The sequence below is a fragment of the Mirounga leonina genome, unplaced genomic scaffold (genome assembly GCF_011800145.1).
Source record: "Mirounga leonina isolate KUSES-001 unplaced genomic scaffold, KU_Mleo_1.0 Mir_170, whole genome shotgun sequence".
Taxonomy (NCBI): domain Eukaryota; kingdom Metazoa; phylum Chordata; class Mammalia; order Carnivora; family Phocidae; genus Mirounga; species Mirounga leonina.
In genome coordinates, this window is record NW_023270433.1 from 34,531,099 (window position 1) to 34,555,828 (window position 24,730).

At 38.1% G+C, this 24,730-nt stretch overlaps 1 protein-coding gene across 1 annotated transcript in view; it reads right to left on the bottom strand.

The window, feature by feature from the left end:
- Nucleotides 1-24,730, bottom strand: part of MELK (maternal embryonic leucine zipper kinase) — an 87,134-nt gene that overhangs the window by 34,254 nt on the left and 28,150 nt on the right. Inside the window, exons 9-10 of the mRNA XM_035016299.1 lie at nt 8,663-8,731; nt 7,116-7,214 (exon numbers count right to left, since the gene is read on the bottom strand). Of these exons, the coding sequence (XP_034872190.1) occupies nt 7,116-7,214; nt 8,663-8,731 (168 nt within the window). The remainder of the gene's footprint in view (nt 1-7,115; nt 7,215-8,662; nt 8,732-24,730) is intronic.

Consider the following 24,730-nt stretch of genomic DNA (forward strand, 5'->3'; position numbering starts at 1 on the left):
CCAAATTTAAAATAATTTTTGTGTTGGTAAAATCAGAGACTTTCTTCATGTTGGCATCTGTTCTCCCACAAGCAGTAGTGTATCCTATCCTATTAGGATCATGGCTGAGAAGACATGCAAAGCCCTCCCACACATGGAGAAATGATGACCCCCAATGGTTGAACACAGGCATCTGCACCACCCACTCCCCCCCCTCAAGGGACACATACCCACTTGCCTGGCCCTGCTACTGCACTGCTCACATACCTGCACCCTCAATGTTCTGAGGCTCAGTACTGATAGTTGCTAGAATGAAGCTGCTGCTCAACAACCTAACCTTACAGCTAAAGCAGCTAGAGAAAGAACAACAGGGGAAGCCTAGAGGCATCAGAAGGAAGGAAATAAAGGTAAGAACAGAAATAAATGATACAGAAACTAAAAAAAAAAAACAACACACAATAGATCAATGAAACCAGGAGCTGGATCTTTGACAACAATTAATAAAACGGATAAACCTCTAGCCAGATTTATCAAAAAGAAAAGAGAAAGGACCCAAATAAACAAAATCACAAATGACAAAGGAGAAATAACCAACAACACAGAAATATAAGAGATTATTTATGAAAAACTATATGCCAACAAACTGGACAAGCTAGAAGGAATGGATAAATTCCTAGAAACATATAAACTACCTAAACTGAAGCAGGAAGAAATAGAAAACTTGAACAGACCAATAACCTGCAAAGAAATTGAATCAGTAATCAAAAAACTTCCAACAAACTAAAGTCCAGGACTAGATGAAATGGCTTCAAAGGTGAATTCTACCAAACATTTTAAGAGTTAGGGGCGCCTGGGTGGCTCAGTCGGTTAAGCATATGACTCTTCATCTCAGCTCAGGTCTTAATCTCAGGGTTGTGAGTTCAAGAGGCTGACATCTTGAATGCTGGGCTCCATGCCGGGTGTGGAGCATACTTAAAAAAAGGGGGGGGGCGGCGGCGCCTGGGTGGCTCACTCGGTTAAGCGTCTGCTTTTGGCTCAGGTCATGATTCCAGGGTCCTGGGATCGAGCCCCACATCGGGCTCCCCGCTCAGCAGGGATCCTGCTTCTCCCTCTACCTCTGCCTGCCACTCTACTTGTGCTCTCTATCTCTCTGTCAAATAAATAAATAAATAAATAAATAAATAAATAAAAGAAGAAGAGTTAATACCTGTTCTTCTCAAATTATTCCAAAAAATAAGAGAAGGAAGGAAAACTTCCGAATTCATTCTATGAGGTCAGCATTACCCTGATACCAAAACCAGATAAAGGCACCACTAAAAAAAAGAACTACAGGCCAACATCCCTGATGAACATAGATGCAAAAGTTCTCAATAAATTCTAGCAAATCAAATCCAACAATACATTAAAAAAATCATTAACCACAATCAAGGAGGATTTATTCCTGGGTTGCAAGGCTGGTTCAATATTCGTAAATCAATCAACATGTTACATCACATCACTAAGAGAAAGGATAAGAACCATATGATCATTTCAATAGATGCAGAAAAAGCATTTGACAAAGTACAACATCCATTCACGATAAAAACCCTCAACAAAGTAAGTTTTGAGGGAATATACCTCAACATAATAAAGGCCATATATGAAAAACCCACAGCTAACATCATCCTAAATGGGGAAAAACTGAGAGCTTTTCCTCTATGGTCAGGAACAAGACAGGGATGTTGACTCTCATCACTTTTATTCAACATAATACTAGAAGTCTTAGTCATGATTCTGGACTTCAAGTTATATTACAAAGCTGTAGTAATCGAAACAGTATTGTACTGGCACAGAAATAGATACATAGATCAATAGAACAGAATAGAAAACCCAGAATTGAATCCACAATTATATAGTCAATTAATCTTCAAGAAAGCTGGAAAGAATATCCAATGGGAAAAAGAATGTCTCTTCAACAAATGGTGTTGGGAAATCTGGACAGCAATATACAAAAGAATAAAACTGGACCATTTTCTTATAGCATAAACAAAAATAAATTCAATAATGGATTAAAGACCTAAATGTGAGACCTGAAACCATAAAATCCTAGAAAAGAACACAGGCAGTAACTTTTTTGACATAGCAACTTCTTTCTAGGTATGTCTCCTGAGGCAAGGGAAACAAAATAGTAAATCATTGGAACTACATCAAAATCAAAAGCTTCTGCACAGTGAAGGAGACAATCAACAAAACTAAAAGGCAACCTATGGAATGGGAGAATATATTTATTTGCAAATGATATATCTGATAAAGGGTTAGTATCCAAAATATATAAAGAACTTATCCTACTCAACACCCAAAAGATGAATAATCCAATTAAAAATCGGCAGAAGACATGTATAGACATTTTTCCAAAGAAGACATACAGATGGCCAACAGACACATGAAAAGATGCTCAACATCACTCATCATCGGAAATGTAAGTCAAAACTACAACAATGGCCTATCACCTCACACCTTTCAGTGTGGCTAAAATCAACAACATAAACAACAGGTGTTGGTGAGGATGTAGAAAAAGGCAAATGAATGCTCTTGCAATGTTGGTGGGAATGCAAACTAGTGCAGCCACTCTGGAAAACAATATGGAGGTTTCTCAAAAAATTAAAAATAAGGGGCACCTGGGTGCCTCAGCCGATTAAGCATCTGACTCTTGGTTTTGGCTCAGGTCATGATCTCAGGGTCCTGAGATTGAGCCCTGCACCAGGTTCCACAATCAGCAGGGAGTCTGCTTGAAATTCGTTCCCTCTCCCCCTCCCCCTGCTCACGTGTTCTCTCTCTCTCTCAGATAAATAAATAAATCTTAAAAATAGAACTACCTTATGATCCAGAATCACACTATTTAGCCAAAGAATACAAAAATACTAATTCAAAAATGGGGCTGGCTGGCTCAGTCAGTGAAGCATACAACTCTTGATCTCAGGGTTGTGAGATCACATTGTGTGTGGAGATTACTTAAAAATAAAATATCTTTTAAAAGGGGGGGGAATAGGGGCGCCTTGGTGGCTCAGTCATTAAGTGTCTGCCTTTGGCTCAGGTCATGGTCCCAGGTTCCTGTGATCGAGCCCCGCATCGGGCTCCCTGCTCAGCGGGGAGCCTGCTTCTCACTCTCCCACTCCCCCTGCTTGTGTTCCCTCTTTCACTGTCTCTCCCTCTGTCAAATGAATAAATAAAATCTTAAAAATTTTTTAAAAGGGGGGAATACATGCACCCGATGTTTATAGCAGCATTATCTACAATAGCCAAATTATAGAAACAGCCCAAGTGTCCATCGATGGATGGATGAAGATGTGGTGTATGTGTGTATATATATGTGTGTGTGTGTATACACACACACACACACTGAAATATTACTCAGCCATAAAAAAGAATGAAATCTTGCCATTTGAACATGAATGGAGCTAGAGAGTATTATGCTAAATGAAATGTCAGTCAGAGAAAAACAAATACCATATGATTTCACTCATATGTGGAATTTAAGAAACAAAACAAACAAGCAAAGGGGAGAAAGAGAAGCAAACCAAGAAACAGACTCTTAGAAAACAAACTGATGGTTAGCAGAACTGATGAGAACAAACTGCTGGCTAGCAGAAGGAAGGTTGGCAGGAGGGTGGATGAAACAGGTGATGGGGATTAAGGAGTACATTTGTTTTGATGAGCACCAGGTGATGTATAGAAGTGCTGAATCTATATTGTACACCTGAAACTAATATTACACTATGTTAACTGGGATTTAAATAAAAACTTAAAAAAAAAAAATTAAGTTGCTGCTCTAACTGCATTTGCTCGATAGATACTAAAGATGTCATGGAGGACCAAAGGGAATATGGAAAAGAAATTTTAGGAGCTGGCAGTCAAAGGAGAATCAGAAGGGATTTCATAACAGTGGGCAGACTAATGAGAAGGAGCTAAAAACAAGCTTACTCTGTTTTTCCAAGACTAGTTGGCTATTGGGAAGAGTATTTATTTGTATTTATTAGTGTGATTATTCCAGAAAGCAAATACCTCACAGCTCTACTAAGTCCGCATTGTGGCATGTCTGAAAAACCTCCAAGCTATTCTGTTGACCCATGCACATACCCCCTTCCACTGCAGAAATTTTAGTGGATTATCAGAGAACGTGCTCAATTATCTGAAAAGGGCATTAAAATACTTCTCCTTTAAAGTATTAAATTACTTTTCTAACCACATATCTATGTGAGGCTACATTTTCTTCATATGCTTTGATCAGAACAACAAAGCAAAACAGATTGAATGCAAAAACAGGTAAGTATCTAAGTGTCTTCTATTAAGCCAGATTTAAAAGTAATCTGCAAAGATGTAAAGTGATGCCACTCTTCAAAATTTATTTTTTTAATTGTTATTTTTCATTTCTTGATTTCCTTATCTATATTTTAGGGATATGAATTGTACTGACTTAGAAGGACACACCTTTCACAGTGGTTCCAGGCTCTGCCATGTGGTTTGCTTTGGTGAATGGGCTATTAGCAAACATGATGCGAGCAGAGACTTGAAAAATGCTTGAAAAATGAAGGATTAGAATTTGCCCACTTTCTTGCCTCTTTTGGAATCCAGGCGGGATTTCAAGAAGCCCAGACTAGCCTGCGGCAATGTAGCCCAACAGACAGATGGTCCAAACAGCTACATCCCGCTATGATAAAGTCACCACATGACTGCAGTCACATGACGACTCCAGATAAGGCCTGCACAAGAACTGCCCAGTTGAGGCAGCCCAAATTGCTGGTCCACTGAATTATAAGTTATTATTGTTTTAAGTCACTAAATTCTGAGATTTCATTTTACACAGTAATAGTTAACTAATACCAAAATATACATATCCTTTAGTAACATTCACACTTTTGCTAAGTTCAAGTTGCCATTTGTTAAAAAAAAGAGAAATTTAAACATTAATGCAAGAATAATTATTTAAAGAACTGCTTAAACTCATATAGGACTGTTTACAGTTTTTTCATACATATATATTAGATCAATTCTCACGGTATAGTCCACAGAGCCCTGAGGATCTCCAAGATCAAACCTATTTTTATAATAATACTGTTTTTCATTTTTCACAATGTTAACATTTGTGGTGATGGTGCAAATGCAATGATGAGTAACACTGCTGGTGCCTTAGTATGAATCAAAGCAGTGACACAAAACTATATTAGGATACCATATTCTTGGTCATGCACTTACAGTTCAAAGAAAACTTTTTTAAGCTAGTTTCAATTAAGAATATCATTGATGTAGTAAAAAGTACTAATTTTATTAAGCCTTGGCCACTCAGGACACATTTTTTTTTTAAGATTTTATTTATTTATTTGACAGAGAGAGAGATAGCGAGAGCAGGAACACAAGCAGGGGGAATGGGAGAGGGAGAAGCAGGCTCCTGGCTGAGCAGGGAGCCCGATGTGGGACTCGATCCCAGGACCCTGGGATCATGACCTGAGCCGAAGGCAGACGCTTAATGACTGAGACACCCAGGTGCCCCAGGACACGTGTTTTTGATATTCTGTGTGACAAAGTGGGAAGCATGCAGAAAGCACTTCTGCACACCAAAATATGGTGGCCATTTAGAGGAGAAGCACCTGTGCGACTGAGTTATAAGTTGAATCACCTGTTTTCTTCCTGGAATGCCATTTTCAATTGAAAGACAAAATATATTTACACTGGGTATTTAGCATTTTCTCAAAAATGAACAAAAGGAACTTGTCACTTAAAGGAAAACAACTGACAGTATTTGTTGCTAATGATATAATTTGGACTTTCAACCAAAAATTATGATTTTGGGAGGCACCTGGGTGACTCAGTCAGTTAAAGTGTCCGACTCCTGGTTTCAGCTCAGGTCGTGATCTCGGGGTCATGAGATCGAGCCCTGCGTTAGGCTCTGTGCTCAGCGTGGAGTCTGCTTAAGACTCTCTCTCCCTCTCCCTCTGCCCCTCCCCACCTAAAGAAATAAATTTTTAAAAAGAAAATTAGGATTTTGGAAAATTTGTACCTGCCACCATTAGTTTAACAGCTTTCCAATTCTTTTTTTTTTTTTTACAGTTTTCCAATTCTTAAAGACTCTTCTAATGAGATCAATAGTGACTTTAACGAATGTGAGGGTTTTTTTCTAATGTATAATGAAAGGTGTTAACTTTTGGAACATCTGAATAACTCAGCGAAACAATATTTTCCAAATGACCAATTCATAATGTTACGTGGGGAAGAGATCCAATGGAAAGACCAATGGATTTTAATGTAATAGAGTACAATAACTTCATTGATTCCACAAGCAACTAACCCTTAAGAAACCACTATTTGTCAAGTATTAATAGACTATCATAGAATATCCCTAATTATCTTAAAAAGCTCTTAAGGTGTTAATCCATTTTCCTAGTACATATCTGTGTGAGGCTGCTTTTTCTTCATATACTTTAATCAAACAACATATCAAAACAGAAAGAATACAGAAGCACATGAGATCCTAGTGTCTTCTATCAAGCTAGACTTTAAAGGAATTTGAAAAGATGCTACTCCTCTCATTAAATTTATTTTTAAAGTTATTTTTCAGGAAAAAATTAACTTGAGATAAAATGTAATAGGTTTACTACTGTTACTTTTAAATGAATCAATAAATAAATATTAAGAGTGTAAAGGAGTCCTCAGACTTAAAAGTTTGAGAACCGTTATAACTTCATAACTCCTCTGGGAAGTAGACAGAACTGTTAATCTACTTTTTACAGACGAACAAATAGATTTGGCAAAGTTAAGTGACTTGCCTGTGATTTCCAGAGCACTGTTCACAATCCTGACTACATGTAAGAAATACCTGGAAGCTTTTAAAATTAACCACTAATTGTTCTGGGATCAGCACAGGCTTTTTTTTTTTTTAAGGTCTCAATGATTCTCATGTGCAGCCCAAATTAAGAGCCACTGTCCTAGAGATTAACAGGCAAATGTATAATTAATTAGGTTACAAGCCTCACAAACCCCAATCTGGTAAGTCTACAAAATACATTTTCTTTTATATTTAAACCATCACTGTAGGTCCTGAATCCACACAAAGATCAAACAAAGTTTTTGTGAAAAATTCTCCTGGACTTCATTTTACTTACAGATTTCTTGCTTTGCCACTCAACAGGACAGTTGTAATCGTGCATGATCCAGGGATGGCTCAATAGATTTTTCACAGAAATCCGTTTCTTTGGGTCCACCTAGTGGCCGTTGAGAAGTAGCTAGAGATTAACCTTTCAAATAGGGAACACAGAACTCCTTTCCTCCTGAGAACTCAAAATTCATCAGAACAGATGTAAACTTCATCACAATAATGCTGTCAAAGACCTTAAAATAGCCTTGGAATAAATTCTTTAAAGAAGGCAATAAAGGTAAGAAAACTACAGGAACCAACACGCGCTTAGAAGATAAATGTTTAACAAACATGAACTTCATTGGTATGAACATTATTCATGAAGTTCAGTCAATCTATTGTATGATGTAATAGTCTTTGCTGGAAAACCTATTCACAGGAAATATTCACCAATTTAATATTCAAGCAGCCACAATGCAGGGCCTTCATAGTGAATATGCAATCTCTACCTCCGATGAGCTTACAATCACATAGAACAAGTTGAAAAGCACACCTTTCTTTTCCATTTATAATTTTCAAATGTGAGGAGAGGAAAATTAATCAACAAAAATTAAGTTTTTTGGAGTTTAGAAGAAAGGATGAGGTGTTTTCAATCTCATTATGGAGATTTGGTGGTCTGGCCCTACTTAATCAAGGTGGGTGAGCCTGAGGTAAATTCTGAATAAAAATTGGAGATGGGTTAACAGATGGGAAAACTGGAAGATACTCCGAATACATAATAATGAAAAAAAATATTGCACTAATAAGGTACTCATATTTTCAAAGTGTTTCCTATTTATCTCATTTTATCCTCATAACACTACATAGCAGTGAGGCCAGGTTCAGAATCCCCATTTGACAAATCAGAACCAGGTTAGGTGGCATGCCTACCGATTGGCAGGGTAGATACCTAGATTTCAGCACTCCTACCTTTAGCCCTCAGAGGCCATTCCCCTAAATCCGTGGTTCTCAAAGTGTGGTACCAAGACCAGCAGCATCAGCAACATCCGGAAGCTTGCTAGAAAGGGAAATCCCCTAGTCCTGCCCCAGATCTATTGAATCGGGAACTCTCGGGGTGGCACCCAGCAATCTGTGTTTTAACAAGCCCATGTGGCAATCCTGATACATGCTACAGTTTGAGAACCATTGCATGAGGTCATGGGGTCCACTCGATTATCCATCAGCTCATTCAAGCATGTACTCCCTGTCTACTCTACACTTAACATGCAAGAGTGGGAGCAAGAAAGGGGAAGAGTGTAGAGCAAGAGCTGGTCAGAGAAAACACACGATGCTCAAAAAAAAGGAAGGAAAACCACATCAGCAAAGACATATGGTGGAGGTATGGAAGACAATGCATTTGCAACACAATTAAGACAGCATCTAGAGAAGGGTGGTAGATATAATGAATGGAATTTTGTTAAGGTAATAGAAAAACAGCACTGTCCTCCAAATGAAGCAGGACCACAGTCATCTTAGGGTTGGATCAAACAACTGCAGTAGACTTCTATTATTTAAAAAATAAATAACAAAGTTTACCTGTAGCATTTGTTGAAGAAGCAGAATGCTACTGGAAGAGAGCCACTTAGGAACCTCATATTTCCCTCTCTACAAAAAACAAGAAACATTTAAGAGATTTAGGTTCAATCAGCCTTGGCATCAATTTCTAAGATGACAAAATGCTGGAGGTTTACTTCCAAGCTTGAAGACTTAACCCAAATATAAGATTTGGTAAACATTATTAACAACATAAGAAACATATTTTTTGCCCTAAAGAAGAAAATCCAACAAATTACATATCGTCACCTCTACATTATCCACATATCAGAGAAGGACTAGAGCACAGAGAATATGACTGGAATACATAAGTGTGGAGGGCTTTGGGATCTGTAATGTGAATAAATGACAGCCAGTACCCACTGTAGTCAATTTTCATATTGCTAAAGCAAATTTTAGTTTATTATCTCAGAACAATTATCAGTTGACAAAATGAAGTAGCAGAAAACACATTTGGTGGCAGGACATAGGCTGTGGTTAAAAACAGGTTACATATCATCCATAGGACAGAATTCACAATCACTGAGGGAAACTGATGCAGGCCATTTTCTAAGTCAAGTACATGTTTTGGGAATGGAAGAGGTTCAGGAGACAAATGTTTACAATCTAGGATACTCAGAAATTATAGTTACCGAGTCATCAACCAAAGACAAAACCAGAGGCTTGCTAAACACTAATACGTAATAGCATATCTTTTTACGCAACCTGCCACATACCCCTCTTTCACAATTCAGAGGAAATGATACAACCATTTTCTCTTAACAAAGAACAAATTGTTTAATGGTGCTAGGATAACAGGTTAATTATTGAAAGTTCAATCAATTAAGATTGAACTTTAATTCAGTTTATACCAAAATTAATTTCATCCAGATTAAAGAGGGAATGGAAATACAAAACCATAGAGTACTTAAGTAAAGAAGAGGTGATTATTTTTAGAATTTTTCTAAACATGACAGCAAACCCAAAAACTATAAAGACTAGTTGACATTTCTATATAGCAAACAGCACTAACAAAGTTAACTAAAAACAGAGGAAAGAAAATTTTTCCACCTAAATGACTAAATATTAATAAACTTCATCACATAAAAAGCTCTTATAAATCACTAAAATTTCACAACCAGCCAACCTGTGCTGCCCACATTTTCCCCCATCTCTACTAATGGCCAGAAAACAGAGTCATCTTTAATTCCTCTCTCTCAGAACCTCACACCTGATCCATCAGCAAAATCTATTGGTTCTATGTTAAAAATCTATCCAAAACCACTTGTCACTATTTCCACCATGCCACTAGCATCTCCCATCTGGCATATTGCAAGAGACTCCTACCTGATGTTCCAGATTCCACTACTGACCCTCCCCGACCCCCAGGCTAGTCTCCACTCACCACCACCCATGTTCTCTTAAAACATCGGTTCAGGTCATGCCACTTCACCACTCAAAACTCTCCAATGCTTCCCCAGATCACTCAGAATAATGTCCAAATACCTTATTCTGGTTCCAAGGCCCTGCATGCATGTTCCATATCCCCACAACCATCCAACTCCTTGCTACCTCTCAGACTCACCTCCTAACTCTTCCCCTCATTCACCAAACTACAGTCACATGTCAAACACAGTCCAACCTCAGGGCCTTTGCACTGTTTGTTTCTTCTGCCTTATAATGCTTTCCCCAAACACCAGCAGAGCTTTGGCCTTAATCTTCAGGTCTCCACTATACACTAGTGGTATCAGTGAGGACTCCCATGACTGCTTTTATAACATAGCATCCCCCACAATCATTCTTTACCTCCCTTTCATACCTTATCCCCACTCATCATATTACATATTTACTTATTTATTTTCTGCCTTACTACAATAGAACATAAGCTCCTTAATCACAGGGATTTTGTCAGTACTGTTTTCCAAGAACAGTGTCTGGCCCTAGCAAAAAGGTATTCAATTAATATTTATGTAGTAAATAAAGGAATGGGATGAAAAGCAAACACACCAAAAGAAAATGAACAAAGAATATTCATGGATAATTTCCAAAACAAGAACTTTTAAATGGCCATAAACATGAAAGTACGTCCAACTAATCTAGTAATAAAAAAGTAATTAATTTAAACAAAAATACGATACCATCTGTTGTCTATCAAACTGACAAACTTAAAAACATTATCCAGTGTTAATAAGAGTTCAGGGACAAGAGTGCTTATATATACAACTAGAGAATATAAGCTTTCCTGGAGAATAATTTAGAAATACACATAAAAAACATTCAAAATCACGTATCTTTGATCCAGCAATTTCACTTCAGCAATTTATCCTAAGCAAATAATTTGGCATATAAAAATATATGAACAGTAACATTCATCACAGAATTCTTTGTGATAACTGTGGGAACGAAGGAACATAGTCTGCTGGCAAATTCCAGAGGGTCCCCAAAACTAATGATGGAAGACAAAGGGCACTGAATAAGGCTCCTGAGTCAGAAATAGAGTATAGGTCCAGGGAGACAAGGATAAGCACACATGGACACATGCATGCATGCATAAAACCTACAGCAGTTAAAGAAGGCTAGAAGGGTGGAGACAGGTAGATGGAGAAGCCATCGACTAGCCCAAGCATTGGGGTTCTCTGTTCTTATAAACTGTCTAGGACATCATTCTCACAGAAATCAGCCCAGTTCCAAGGCGAGGAGAGAAACAAACACATATGGGTTGCTCAGAGTCCTAGGACTACATGGCAGTTTGGATTTTGATTATGTTAAAGAAATAAGCAGAGTTCCAAAGAAGCGTTATCAAGCAATAAATTTAAAAAGAAAAGGTGTCAATGTCAAAACAACTCAATCTCTGACTCAGCCTCTCTGATGAGAGCAGAGAGGCTGGCCTACACAGTGTTTCCCAGAAAGGGCAACAGCTTTCTTTCACTTACAAATAACATTTAATGTTATTAAATTTTTCAATCTCCTTTATCCAGAGCACTCAATATCATCCAGAGAGCCCGCTCTTATTTACACCTTGCCAGTGCACCTTAATACTAGCCAGTGCTGGAAACTGAATTACAGTGAGAAAGCCTTTAATTCACTTCTCCTTGCTCTGTGCAGGCCTATCCCTAGAAAGGGGGCATTTTTAGATGCTTCAACCAACTCTCTGGGCCTGAGCAGTAAGTCACAGTTGCTGTTTGACTGGTCCTGACCTAGTTGGCCCCACCCTCCTATCTGAGCTTCTCCTTACTCCTGAGATCAAGGCCTCTCATCATTCAAATCCTGGGTCTTTTAACTTCTTCTCTTTCTTAGCAACCTGACCATTTGCCTGCTCTCTCAAACAATTTGGCTTGCTTTTGCCAGAGTCCCAGAGAAAGCAGAGACCGGCCTGGGGTAAGGACTCTCCTACCTGCTTACACTGATCAAATGGTTATGACCTACCTGAATCTGCAATCACAACCTGTACCTACAGTGTCCTCTGTCATGTTTCATTCACTGGTCAGAATCCCCACGAACTCTGGGAGTCTCCCCTCATGCTGATAGTGGAGCCTTTTGCTGCTTACTCTTTGGACACCATCTGCACTGGGTGCAGTCCCAAATGCATGTCCACCCAGAACGTGTGAATGCATTCTTATTTGGAAATAGAGTCTTTTGCAGATGCAATCAAGTTAAGATGAGGTCATACTGAGTAGGGGTGGGCCCTAAATTCAATATGACTGGTGTCCTTTAAAAGGAGGGAAATTGGGACACAGGGACACAAACACAGGGAAGTAAGCCATGTGAAGACAGAGGCAGAGACTGGAGTGATGCAACTACAATTCAACGCTTTCCAAGGATTGCCAGCAAACACCAGAAACTAGAAAGAGGCAAAGAAGGATTCTCCCCTAGAGCCTTCAGAGAGAACATGGCCCGACCGACACCTGACTTGGACTTTTAGCCTCCAGAAATGTGAGAGAATGAATTTTTGTTGTTTTAAGGCACTGCCTTATAGTACACTTTGTTACAACAACCCTAGGAAACTAATACACCATCTATAAGGGTTTAACTCCTCACATACTTCTCTCCCACCAGCACCTGCCCACCCCAAGGATAAGTCTGGTTCTAGGTTCTAGCCCTTTCTGGTCTGCTGCAACACAGATAATAGGCCCATCACCAGATCTATCAAAATAAAAGAAATGTTATGCCTTCAAATTCAGAAAGTACCACCCAAGACAAAAGTACTCTTAACTAAAAGAAGCAGTATTCTACAGAAACCAGATGTAAAAAGAAATAATCAGAACAAAGTACTGAATAAGAAAAGCTCCACCAGACGTTCCTCTTTGCCTCATTTTATCACCCCTTTTATCATCCCATCTTGAATTCATGATGTATCTTCTAATAGATCCCCCTACCGGGCTAGCCTAAGTTCCCCCATTAAGTTAGCACCACCGAAGCTATCCTAGCCAGAAAGAGGCAAGAATGGGTCAATGAGAAGCATGGTCCTTGCACACTGGAAAGAGTGATGGACTGGAGTCAACATTACGTGTGAATCCCAGCCTGCTTCTTAGTAGCTCCATGAACTTGTACAAGTTATTTAATGACTCTGGACCTGTTTCCTAAGACAGCAGTCTCTGGAGACAAATTTCCTAGATTCAAATCCAGAATCTACCACTTCCTAGTCATGTGGATGAGCTATTGAATCACACTGTGCCTCAGTTTCCTCATCTGTACAAAGAAGCAAAATAATAGTACCTACTATGCTAGGATTCAGTGATTTAATACATATAAAGCACTGAGCACAGTGCCAGGCACAAAGTAAGAACTCCACATGTTAGTTCTATTACTGCTGCCTCTATGACTAATGCTACTATTACTATTACTATCGTTGCTATCTGTAAAACAAGTAATTCCACCGAGAGAATTCTAAAAGGAATAAAAGAGAGTACGTGAAAGCACTCAATACAATGCCCTGCACATAAGAGACAACAAATGTTTGTTGAATCTGAAAGAAACAGGTGGGAGAGAGGGATGCCCAAAATAGTAACAGACCAGAGATGGGTATGTTAGCCAAAACCATGCATGCCAGAATGCTAAATGCTCAGTACTGTAAGAAATGCTAGAGTCATTCTGAGGAATGCCACATGTCCTCCCAATGGAGCTATGCCCCCATTGCAGCTGCCTCAGGACTGCCTGGTAAGGAATATACCATCTAGTCAAGCCCTGCTCCCATTACATCCTAAAGTGTACCCACCCACTTTCCCTGTTTGGACAGAACAGCCCTGTAGAGTACCATCTACAGTAAGTCAGGAGGCCTGTGACCCATCACCAAGGCCCGACATCCTCAGCTTCACTCTCTGCACTGAGATACTGACAGTAATAGAATTCAGAGCTGAGTTCTACTGCCAGGCTTAACCCAACCTCTTACTTGTACATACTACTTTAAAATACACAAAACACTTGCACAAATATTTTATCCTGTGCCGTAAGCAAGGATTATTAACCACATTACAGAGATGAGGAAACTAAGTCTCAGCCAGGGAAATCAAGCACTTGTTCAATATTATAAGGCAGTAGTTCTCAGCTGGGAGTGATTTTGTTTCCCAGTACACATCTAGCAGTGTCTGGAGACCTTTTTATGTGTGCAACAAAGGATTTATTATATGTATATATTATGAAATGATTACCACAGTAAGTTTAGTGCGTATCCATCACTACACATATTTACAAGTTTTGTTCGCTTAGTGTTTTTCTTGTGATGAAAACTTTTAAGATCTACTCTCTTGGCAACTGGAGACATTTTTTATTGTCGTGACTTGGGAGCTACTACTGGCATCTAGTGTAACAGGGCAGGGATGCTGCTAAACATCCTACAATGCATAGGACAGCTCCCATAACATAGAATTATCTAGTCCAAAATGTCATAGTGCCAAAGTTGAAAAACATTGCTACAGAGCAAAAAAGAGGTGGACATGGGACTAGAAGAGATATACGGTACTTTTTCTGTTGTACTGTGCTGGAAAGTCTAAGAAAGCCTAGAGGTAAATGGGGAGAAAGGCTCCTTATTTCAATATTGGAAGTATACCCAAAGATCTAATGGAAAAGACCTTGAAACAAGCAATTCTGTTGGGGAAGAGCATCTCCATAAAAGGCCCTCTGTCAACCAGGGCTGTGCAACTTAACCCTGGTTTCTGCTCAGTCTTTAGAGAATTCTTGTTTATTTAAGGGACGATTACCTTGCAAATGAGAGCGAGAAATGGATAATAGAGAAACCAAGCAGGAGGGGGGAAAAAAACCCCTGTGGGCTAAGCAAGACAATCCTGGGAGTTCTAGAGAGCTTGAAAGCTAAGAAAGGCAGGCGATCTCTCCAACAGATAATTACAGTATATAGTCAACTCAATAATTGTAAAATATAATCTCATAAAAAGATAATGTGCCAATTTTCTTTAAAATTATAAATTACACTTGTTAGAAAACAATTTTACTTGCAAGCTATTCAACTTTCATTTACTAAAATTATTTATACTTCCTTAGTATTTGTGTACCCAGAACCGGAGTACAGTCATGCTTGTCTTTGAATGCAGTGATGGTAAATGAATATAGGTGACATTAATAAGATTAATACCCAATCTGTTGGTAATCATGCTAGAAACTGTGATTGAGCATTTTGGTTAAAATAGTCAGCAAATGCAAAAGATAAACACAGTCTGCCTCTTAAACAAGAGTTACACACTGTGTGTCAAATATTGCTGGGTTTTTCAATCAGACCAAGAAGAACTGAAGGAAGTGTTATTCCCAAGTGAGGAATTTTAGAACATTCTAGGCAAAGATACATACTGCATGCAAGTGATACGACACCTTAATTAGATTCAACCAGCAGACTGTATTACACTGCGCCTCGGAACAATAGTTCTGAGCCAAGATTACAATAAATTTCAAAATCTATAATGTGTGAAATTAAATTCCACAATAATGCATAAAAGTCCTAATTTGAATCAATTTTCAACTTGCAAATACATGAAAAACTAAAAAATGAAATTCAGAGTAGGAGAAACAAAGAATCTACAGTATTAGTAAATAATATTAATTAGGAAGGTTAAATCTCTACTGAACAAGAATTAGATATTTTCTACCATATTCATTCCACTGCATAAATATCTGATTTACCAAAAATATCGAAATACCCCCACAAAGGATACAAACAAATAAATGTAGAGAACACTGAAGATTGTATGTTGGTACATTCACCTTGTATTGGAGAAATAATATATTAATAATCAAGGGCATTGATTCCATGGCTGCCATATGAATATGAACTTGAAGTAACAGCAAGTGAAGGCAAATAGGCAGTATGGAAACCTAGGTCCAGACAGGTTAAAAAAAAAAAAAAGAAAGAAAAAGCAAAGCTTAAAGTTAAGCCAGTAAATGAGGAACACCAAGGATCTAATGTAGTTCAATTTCCGTAAGGCATTAACAGTCACTCAGTTTATCTTTGTGGATAAGACCACAAAACCTTGGTTAAGTGTACCTGATAGAGACCAAAACCCAATTCTCAAAACACCTATTCTATTCAGTTTTTTAATTGACAACTTGGATTAGAGATATTTAAGAAACATGCAAAGTGGCACAATGCTGGGAGAGACAGCTGATATTTCATGGGAGCAGAATCAAGATTCAAAATTTCAACAGAAATGCTAGGCTGAAACAAACAAAGGAACCCAAATGTGAACAAAGAGAAGTCAGACAACTTACAGCTACTCAGAGCTGGAATGGACCTTGAAATGACTGATGACTGCAAGGCCCTAACACTACTGAAGAAAATGAGGACCCACCTAAGTTGCTCTGCCAGGAGTGACACCTAAAGTGAGTAAAAAAGCTGATGCACAATAATATGAATTAGGAGAATTAACTTGTAGTCTTGGTAAATTTGACAAGTTGGGGTGTCTGATAATATTCCCAAGTGAATGGACACAAAAAGAAGTTTGGGGTAGGGGTCACTTTCCCACTGAGGAGTCTATGATTCTCTTGAGACTAGTAACTACAAAGTTGAGAAACAGTATTTCAGGATGGTTATGAGAACTAGTTCTGAGCTTGACAAGCTGAGTTCAAATCTCTCTGCCACTTACTAGCCAAAAGACTCTGAGTAAGTTATTTAAGGTGTCTGCCCCTTAGATTCCTCATCTATAAGAGGGGTACCATAATAGTAACTACGCCACTTAGAATCTGACAAGAGAAGCTCATGAATGTTAAGTACTACTTTTGTAACAACAGAATAAGAATATCTGTGCCAGCAAACATTTTATTTTTTCTGAGACTCCACATGAAAGGGTCATGAAAATACAAAGCATACACATTTCAGAATGCTCTATCTCCTTGGAAGGAAAAAAAAAAAAAGAGGAGTAGGGGGAAAAAAAGCACAAAAAATCAACAAGGGGCGCCTGGCTGGCTCAGTCAGTGAAGCGTGTGACTCTTGATCTCAGGGTTATGAGTTCGAGCTCCACGATGGGTATAAAGATAACCTAAAAAACCTAAAAAAAAAAAAAATCAACAACAAAAAGATTGATGCAGACGCTCTAGACAGAAGAGACTTCAGCATACATACATACATACATACAACTCCACTGTTACCAACAGACTCAGACTTCACTGGAGAAGTCATCCCCCCACTCCCCACAGCAGTTTTAGGGGTTTAAAACTCACAAAGAACTTCATCATTCCACTTTTTAAAAACTTAATACTAGCAAACCAAATTCAACGGCCTACTAAAAGAATTATACACCATCACCAAGTCAGATTTGTTCCTGAATGCAAGAAAAGTTCAACATACACAAATGAATACATGTGATATACCACATTAACAGAATGAAGGAGGAAAAAACACATGACCATGTCAGCTGATGCAGAAAAGGCATTTGACAGAAATCAAAACCCTTTCACGATAAAAACACTCAATAAACTAGAAATAAGAGGAAACTACCTCAATATAATAAAACCCGTAAATGAAAAATCCATAGCTAACGCCACACTCAATGGGGAAAGACTGAAAGCTTTTCCTGCAAGATCAGGAACAAGACAAGAATGGCCATTCTCACCACTTCCATTCAACATAGTACTGGAAGTCCTAGCTAGAACAATTAGGCAAGAAGTAAAAACTTTACATGATTCAAAATTTAAAAGAGCATAGAATGAAAAGTGTTCCCTTCCATTCCTCTCTCCCAATTTCTCTCCCCAAAAGGAACAGCAACTACTACTTGTGTCCCTTTCTATGTGTGAGTAAGTAATACAAATATGCCTCCCTTTCTTTCATTTTTACAAAAATAACAGAATGCTACACATACTGTTCTAACCTTGCTTTTTCCCCCAACAATCTATCTTGGGTATCATTCATATCAGTATTTAAAGAGCTTCCTCGTTTATTTGTATAGCTGTAGAACATTCTATTACAAAGATGTACTATAATTTAATACTAGTGTTTTTCAAAAGAAAAAGAAAGCACTAATAACACTCACAAACACACAAAGAATTAAGAAATAAAAACATGGGGGTGCCTGGGTGGCTCAGTCGTTAAGCGTCTGCCTTCGGCTCAGGTCATGATCCCAGGGTCCTGGGATCAAGCCCCGCATCGGGCTCCCTGCTCAGCGGGAAACCTGCTTCTCCCATTCTAACTCCCCCTGCTTGTATTCCTTCTCTCGCTGTGTCTCTCTCTGTCAAATAAATAAATAAAATCTTAAAAAAAAAAAAAAGAAATAACATGGACAAGCAGTAAACAAGTGTGTTTCTAGGCTATGAAAATAAAGACCCTCTGAAAGGTCTAGAATTTCATACAACTGAAAGAACACCCAAGGCCAGGTCAGCAATCCTGGCTCATTCATTTTCCATTATTAATACCACAGATATGTTACCAAATCATCCCTTTTTAAAATGTAATAGACTTTATTCCATCAAATTATGGACCCATTAGCTTTCCAAACATTCCATTTAAACAGTACACCAGGGAAAAAAGTCGTAACAGAATAGCCAGAAAAATTCTAGAGGAAAAACAGAATAATAAGAAAAGACTAATTCTACCAGACATAAAATAAATGGTAATAATAAAGATACAGCAACTAAGGGCGCCTGGGTGGCTCAGATGGTTAAGCGTCTGCCTTCGGCTCAGGTCAGGATCTCAGGGTCCTGGGATCGAGTTCCGCATTGGGCTCCCTGCTCCTTGGGAGCCTGCTTCTCCCTCTGCCTCTCTCTCTCTGTCTCTCATGAATAAATAAATAAAATCTCTGTCTCTCATGAATAAGTAAATAAAAGATACAGCAACTAAAACAATTATGTATCAGACAAGAAGAGACAAAAGGATAAGTACAATAAAATAAAAAGCCCAGAAAAAGAAATATGTAAATGTAGAAATTTAATATATAATAAAACCATCCTTTCAAATCAATGGGAAAATGAAGGATTATTGAATAAGCAGTCCTGGGACAATCAATTACTTATTTTAGAATAAATAAGCAATTATTTATTTAAAAATAAAAGATCCCTAGAAATTATCACAGATCAGAGAGAGCTAAGAAGATATGACAACTAAATATAATATGGTATCCTGAGAGAATCCTAGAATAGAAAAGGACATTAGAGAAAAACTAATGAAACAGGAATAAAGTACAGAATTTAGTTAATATTAATGTACCAATGACGGTTCTTTAGTTGTAACAAACTACCATAGTAATGTGAGATGTTAATAATAGGAAAAACTGGGTGAGGGATATATGGGAATACTGTACTATCTTTGCAACTTTCCTGTAAATCTAAAACTATTTTAAAATAAAAATTGTACTGGGGTGCCTGGGTGCCTCAGTTGGTTAAGCAACTGCCTTTGGCTCATGTCATGATCCCAGGGTCCTGGGATTGAGCCCCACAACGGGCTCCTTGCTCAGCAAGAGGTCTGCTTCTCCCTCTCCCTCTGCCTGCAGCTCCCCCTGCTTGTGCTCTGTCAAATAAATAAAAATTTAAAAAATCTTTAAAAATAAATAAATAAAAATAAAAATTATACTGAAAAAGAAAAAAGCTGGGTCTCTATTACTTCTTACACCAATATTAATTTCTAGTAGATCAAAAAATTAGTATTTAAAAAATTTAAAAGTATTGGGGTGCCTGGCTGGCTCAGTTGGTGGAATGTACAACTCCTCACACTCAGCGTCGTGAGTTCGAGCCCCATGTTGGGTGTAGATTACTTAACAATAAAATCTTAAAAAAAAAGTTAACAATACTAGAAAAAAGCATGAAGGAAAAAAACTGAAAAATATAGGGATACCTGGGTATCTCAGGCAGTTAAGCGGCTTCCTTTAGCTCAGGTCATGATCCCAGGGTCCTGCCTCTCCTTCTACCCCTCCCCACTGCTTGTGCTCTCTCTCTCTCTGTCTTTCTGACAAACAGATAAATAAAATCTTAAAAAAAAAAAAACAACCCTGAAATATACAGATTTTAACACACAGGACAAAACGTTAATTTCCTTGGGATGCTCTATGACATGGTGGTTAGGAATGCAGCCTCTGGATGCAGACACCCTGAGTTCAAATCCCAATTGAGTCAATAATTGTTGAATAACTTCAGGCAAATTATTTTCCCTCTCTCTGCTTCATTTTCCTCATCTTTAAAAAGGGTATGATTACAGCACCTACCTCAACGGACTATTGTGTGGATTAAATTGAGCTAATCCATGTAGAATGCATAGAGCAACACTTGGCACATAGTAAATACTCAATAAATGATAGTAATTATTATTATTCCTTATTGTAGAAGCATTCTTATAATTTAATAAGAAAAAGATTTTTGGGGGGGCGCCTGGGTGGCTCAGTCGTTAAGCGTCTGCCTTCAGCTCAGGCCATGATCCCAGGGTCCTGGGATCGACCCCTGCATCGGGCTCCCTGCTCGGCGGGAAGCCTGCTTCTCCCTCTCCCACTCCCCCTGCTTGTGTTCTCTCTCTCTCTCGCTGTCTCTGTGTCAAATAAATAAATAAAATCTTTAAAAAAGAAAAAAAGAAAAAGATTTTTTTTTAATGAGCAAATGCCATGAACAGGCAGTATGCAGAAGAAGAAATAAACTTTATATATATATAGGCATATATATATACATACACACACATTTAAAGTAAGTTCAAACTCAAATTATTAAAGACACATGAAGAACACATCAGATGCCATAAATTTTTAAAAAATCAGATCCCATTTTCATTTTTTTTTTTAAGATTTTATTTATTTATTTAATTGACAGAGAGAAAGAGAGAGACACACACAGCGAGAGAGGGAACACAAGTAGGGGGAGTGGGAGAGAGAGAAGCAGGCTTCTGGCTGAGCAGGGAGCCCGATGCGCAGGACCCTGGGATCATGACCTGAGCCGAAGGCAGTCGCTTAACCAACTGAGCCACCCAGGTGCCCCTCAGATCCCATTTTCAGATGCCATTTTTACCCATTCAATTGACCAAGATCCAAAATTTTTGTAAATAACAATGTAAAAGACAGTGTGGTGAAACAGCCATTCTCATACACTGCTGCTGGGAGTATAATGTGGAAAAAAATGCTGGAGCACAATTTGACAATATCTGTTCATTTTTCAAATGTTACACCCTAGGATCCAGCAATTCTACTACTTGGTACATATGTCCAAGAAGATATGCACAGGGATGCTCACTGAGCATCACTTAAATATTAGTGAAAAAATCAGAAGATAACCTAAAATATTCAATAAGAAAATGGCTATATAAACTATTTGTAAAAATGAGCTAATGTTATATGTACAATGGCACATACTGTTGAGTAAGAAAGACAGATACAGAATTATATTAGTATGATACCATTTATGTTAAGAAAAAATACAAAATACTACAAATACAAATAAAAGTTCCAAAAGAACCAAAGTGATAATAGTAATTACCTATGTGAGAGGTCAAGAGAACTCCAGTTACCTGTAGTGTTTTAATTCTTTATACAGAGAATATTTTTATGCACTACTTATGTAATTGTGTAATTAAAAATTAATTTTTAAAAATGATGTTCACAAACTTGGAATACAAGAAATTTCACAATAAATACTATGCAGCCATTTAAAAAAACAATGAAAATCTATACATGTTGCTATGTACCGATATGAAACAATAGTCAAAGTAAAGCATTAAATTTAAAAAGGAGGGGCGCCTGGGTGGCTCAGCCGGTTAAGTGTCTGCCTTCGGCTCAGGTCATGATCCCAGGGTCCTGGGATCGAGTCCCACATCAGGCTCCCTGCTCAGTGGGAGCATGTTTCTACCTCTCCTCCTGGATCCTGCTCTCTCTCTCTCGCTATCTCTGTCGTTCTCTCTCTCTCTCAAATAAATAAATAAAAGCTTTAAAAATTAATTAATTAATTAATTAATTAATTTAAAAAGGAGGAGGGGGGTGCGCCTGGGTGGCTCAGTCATCTAGGCGTCAGACTCTTGGTTTCAGCTCAAGTCATGATCTCAGGATTGTGAGATCGAGCCCTGCATCAGGCTCCGTGCTCAGTGCAGAGTCTGCTTGAGATTCTCCCTCTCCCTCTGCCCGCCCATGCTCGCTCGCTCTCTAAAATAAATAATAAATAAAATATTTAAAAATAAATAAAATAAAAAGGAGGAAAGGAGAAGGGGGCGAAGTCCATTCACTGTGTGGATTATACAGTCCCAAAGGATACATACAGATACATAAAGGTTTGTATAAGTATAGGTAATTCCTACAAATGTATAAAAGAAATTTCTAAATAGTTTCTTTGGAAGAAAACAGAGGGTTAGGTGAGCAGGAAGTTTTTTTGTTTGGGGGTTTTCTTTTTTTTATATACTCCTTAGTAATGTTTTAGCTTTTTACCATACATTCTCTGTTTTTCATTATAAAAACAATTAACTGAATGTCAGTTTCTTGATGAACTACAAGCCTGGGTATTTTAGACCAATATTCTAGAAAGGGAGAAGGCAGGCTCTGGGGAGGATCATTCTACTACAGATCACGAACACTAAGCCAGGAGTTAGCAAACTTTTTCTGAAAAGGAACAGATAGTAAGTATTTTTGGTTTTGTGGGCCATACAATCTCTGTCACAACTACTTAACTCCACCAACTGTTGTGCAAAAGCAGCCGCAGACGACACATAAACAAACAGGTATGGCTATGTTCCAATAAAATTTTATTTAAACAACAGGTGGTAGGCCAGATTTGGCTGATAGGCCACAGTCTGCCAACCTCTATATCACTTGGCCAAGAAGACTGACTGAAGTTTTAACCTCAGCACAGATTCCTAGCTATTCACACATCTGTAAGAACTGTGCATCATGCTACTAACTCATGAGTCAGAGTTGGTAGGAACAATTTCCTGACCGATCAACTACTATTTCCAATAGGATAAGACAACAATATATCCCGTCCTCAACCCCTGGTCCACCCACCCCTTCTGTTTAACTTGTCCCTACTGCCTCGGTATTACTTGGGAGAGATGAACGCACGTCCTCCTGCCAAGTAGTCTTCCTACATGTGGATTACATTTTAACATTGCAAATCAAAGATTACAGCCTGTCTAATCATCACTATAAGAAAGAGATATAATTATTCTTTTTTTTTTTAAGATTTTATTTATTCATTTGAGACACAGAGATACAGAGAGAGAGAGAGAGAGAAAGCATGAGCAGGGAGAGAGGCAGAGGCAGAGGGAGAAGCAGGCTCCTCGCTGAGCCAGGAGCCCGATGTGGGGCTCGATCCCAGGACCCTGGGATCATGACCTGAGCCGAAGGCAGACGCTTAACCATCTGAGCCACCCAGGCGCCCCTGAGATATAATTATTCTAAAATCAAAGTTTATAGTTGGAAAATGCATACAGTACCTCATTTTGTTTTACCAGGTGGATATCCACGGGGTATATGGAAGTTAGACTCTTCAAAGTCAGACATCTTTACTGAGCCTTTGCATGGCCAAGGTGAATATTCAAAACTTTTCCTGGATACAATTATTATAGTGATCTTTTACAGCATAATGTCTTACTAAGATTCCCATATACTCATCATCAAGAAGTCAAGTATCTCAGAAGTCTCCGTGTTCACAAAAGAATGTCAATCCTAGCTCCAATTATACTGACAGTCATTTTGACCCTAGCATAGCCATAATTTCAGGAAATTTCCACTCATATATGTGTGAAAAAATTGGAAAGGGAATAGCATAAAGAGATACAATATAAAATTCCTTATATACATATAATCTAAAAAAATACATAAAAATCTGATATTATACTTTGACACTGGTAAATAATCTTATACTAATAACTTTGAGAAATTGGACAAAATGGGCACATTCTTTGTGTCCAAAACTGAACTCCTGAAACTCATTTGGGATGATCAGGAGTTCAGTTTAACAAAACAGCAAAAGGAAGAATACCCTTCAATTAACTTTATGTGGCTAGTAAAATCCTGAAGCCAAAAACAAACAAACAAAACAGTTTAAGAAAAGAAAGTACATATTAATCTCTGAACAAATTTTAAGTCCTGGACAAAATACTGGCAAACCAAATTTAGACATGTGTGTGAATAATAATAGCAAACATTTATTGAGCACTACTCTAAATGCTGTGCAAGGCTTAATTCACTTAATCCTAACAACCCTATATTGTAAAAACTATCATTCCATCCATTTTACAGAGGAAGAAACTAAGACTCAGAAAGGCTCAGTAATTTGCCATATTCTGTCCACAGACAGAAAACAGAGATCCTGGGATTTTAAAAATACCAATGAGATTCTGATTTAATTGCTCTGAGGGCTGTACCCAATATATTTTAAAGCACCCCAAATGACGCTAATATGCAGAGAAATTACATGGACATAGCCAAGGCAGATGTTTTAGTCAAGATTTAAATATGAAACAAGAAGCAGAGGTGAGAAAACATGATTTGTAAGATCCTTTCCAACAGCGAATTTCTACGTGTCCCCACATTGTCTTTCTAGAATTGTAAATGGTATAAGATTCCGTGCTATACCACCTAACAGATCTAATTCTAGTTCATCTTAGGAGAAATTTGTCTGTCAGTTTATTTCTCTGGCATGGAATTCCAAAAAAAAGAGTGGGGTAAAATATACTAG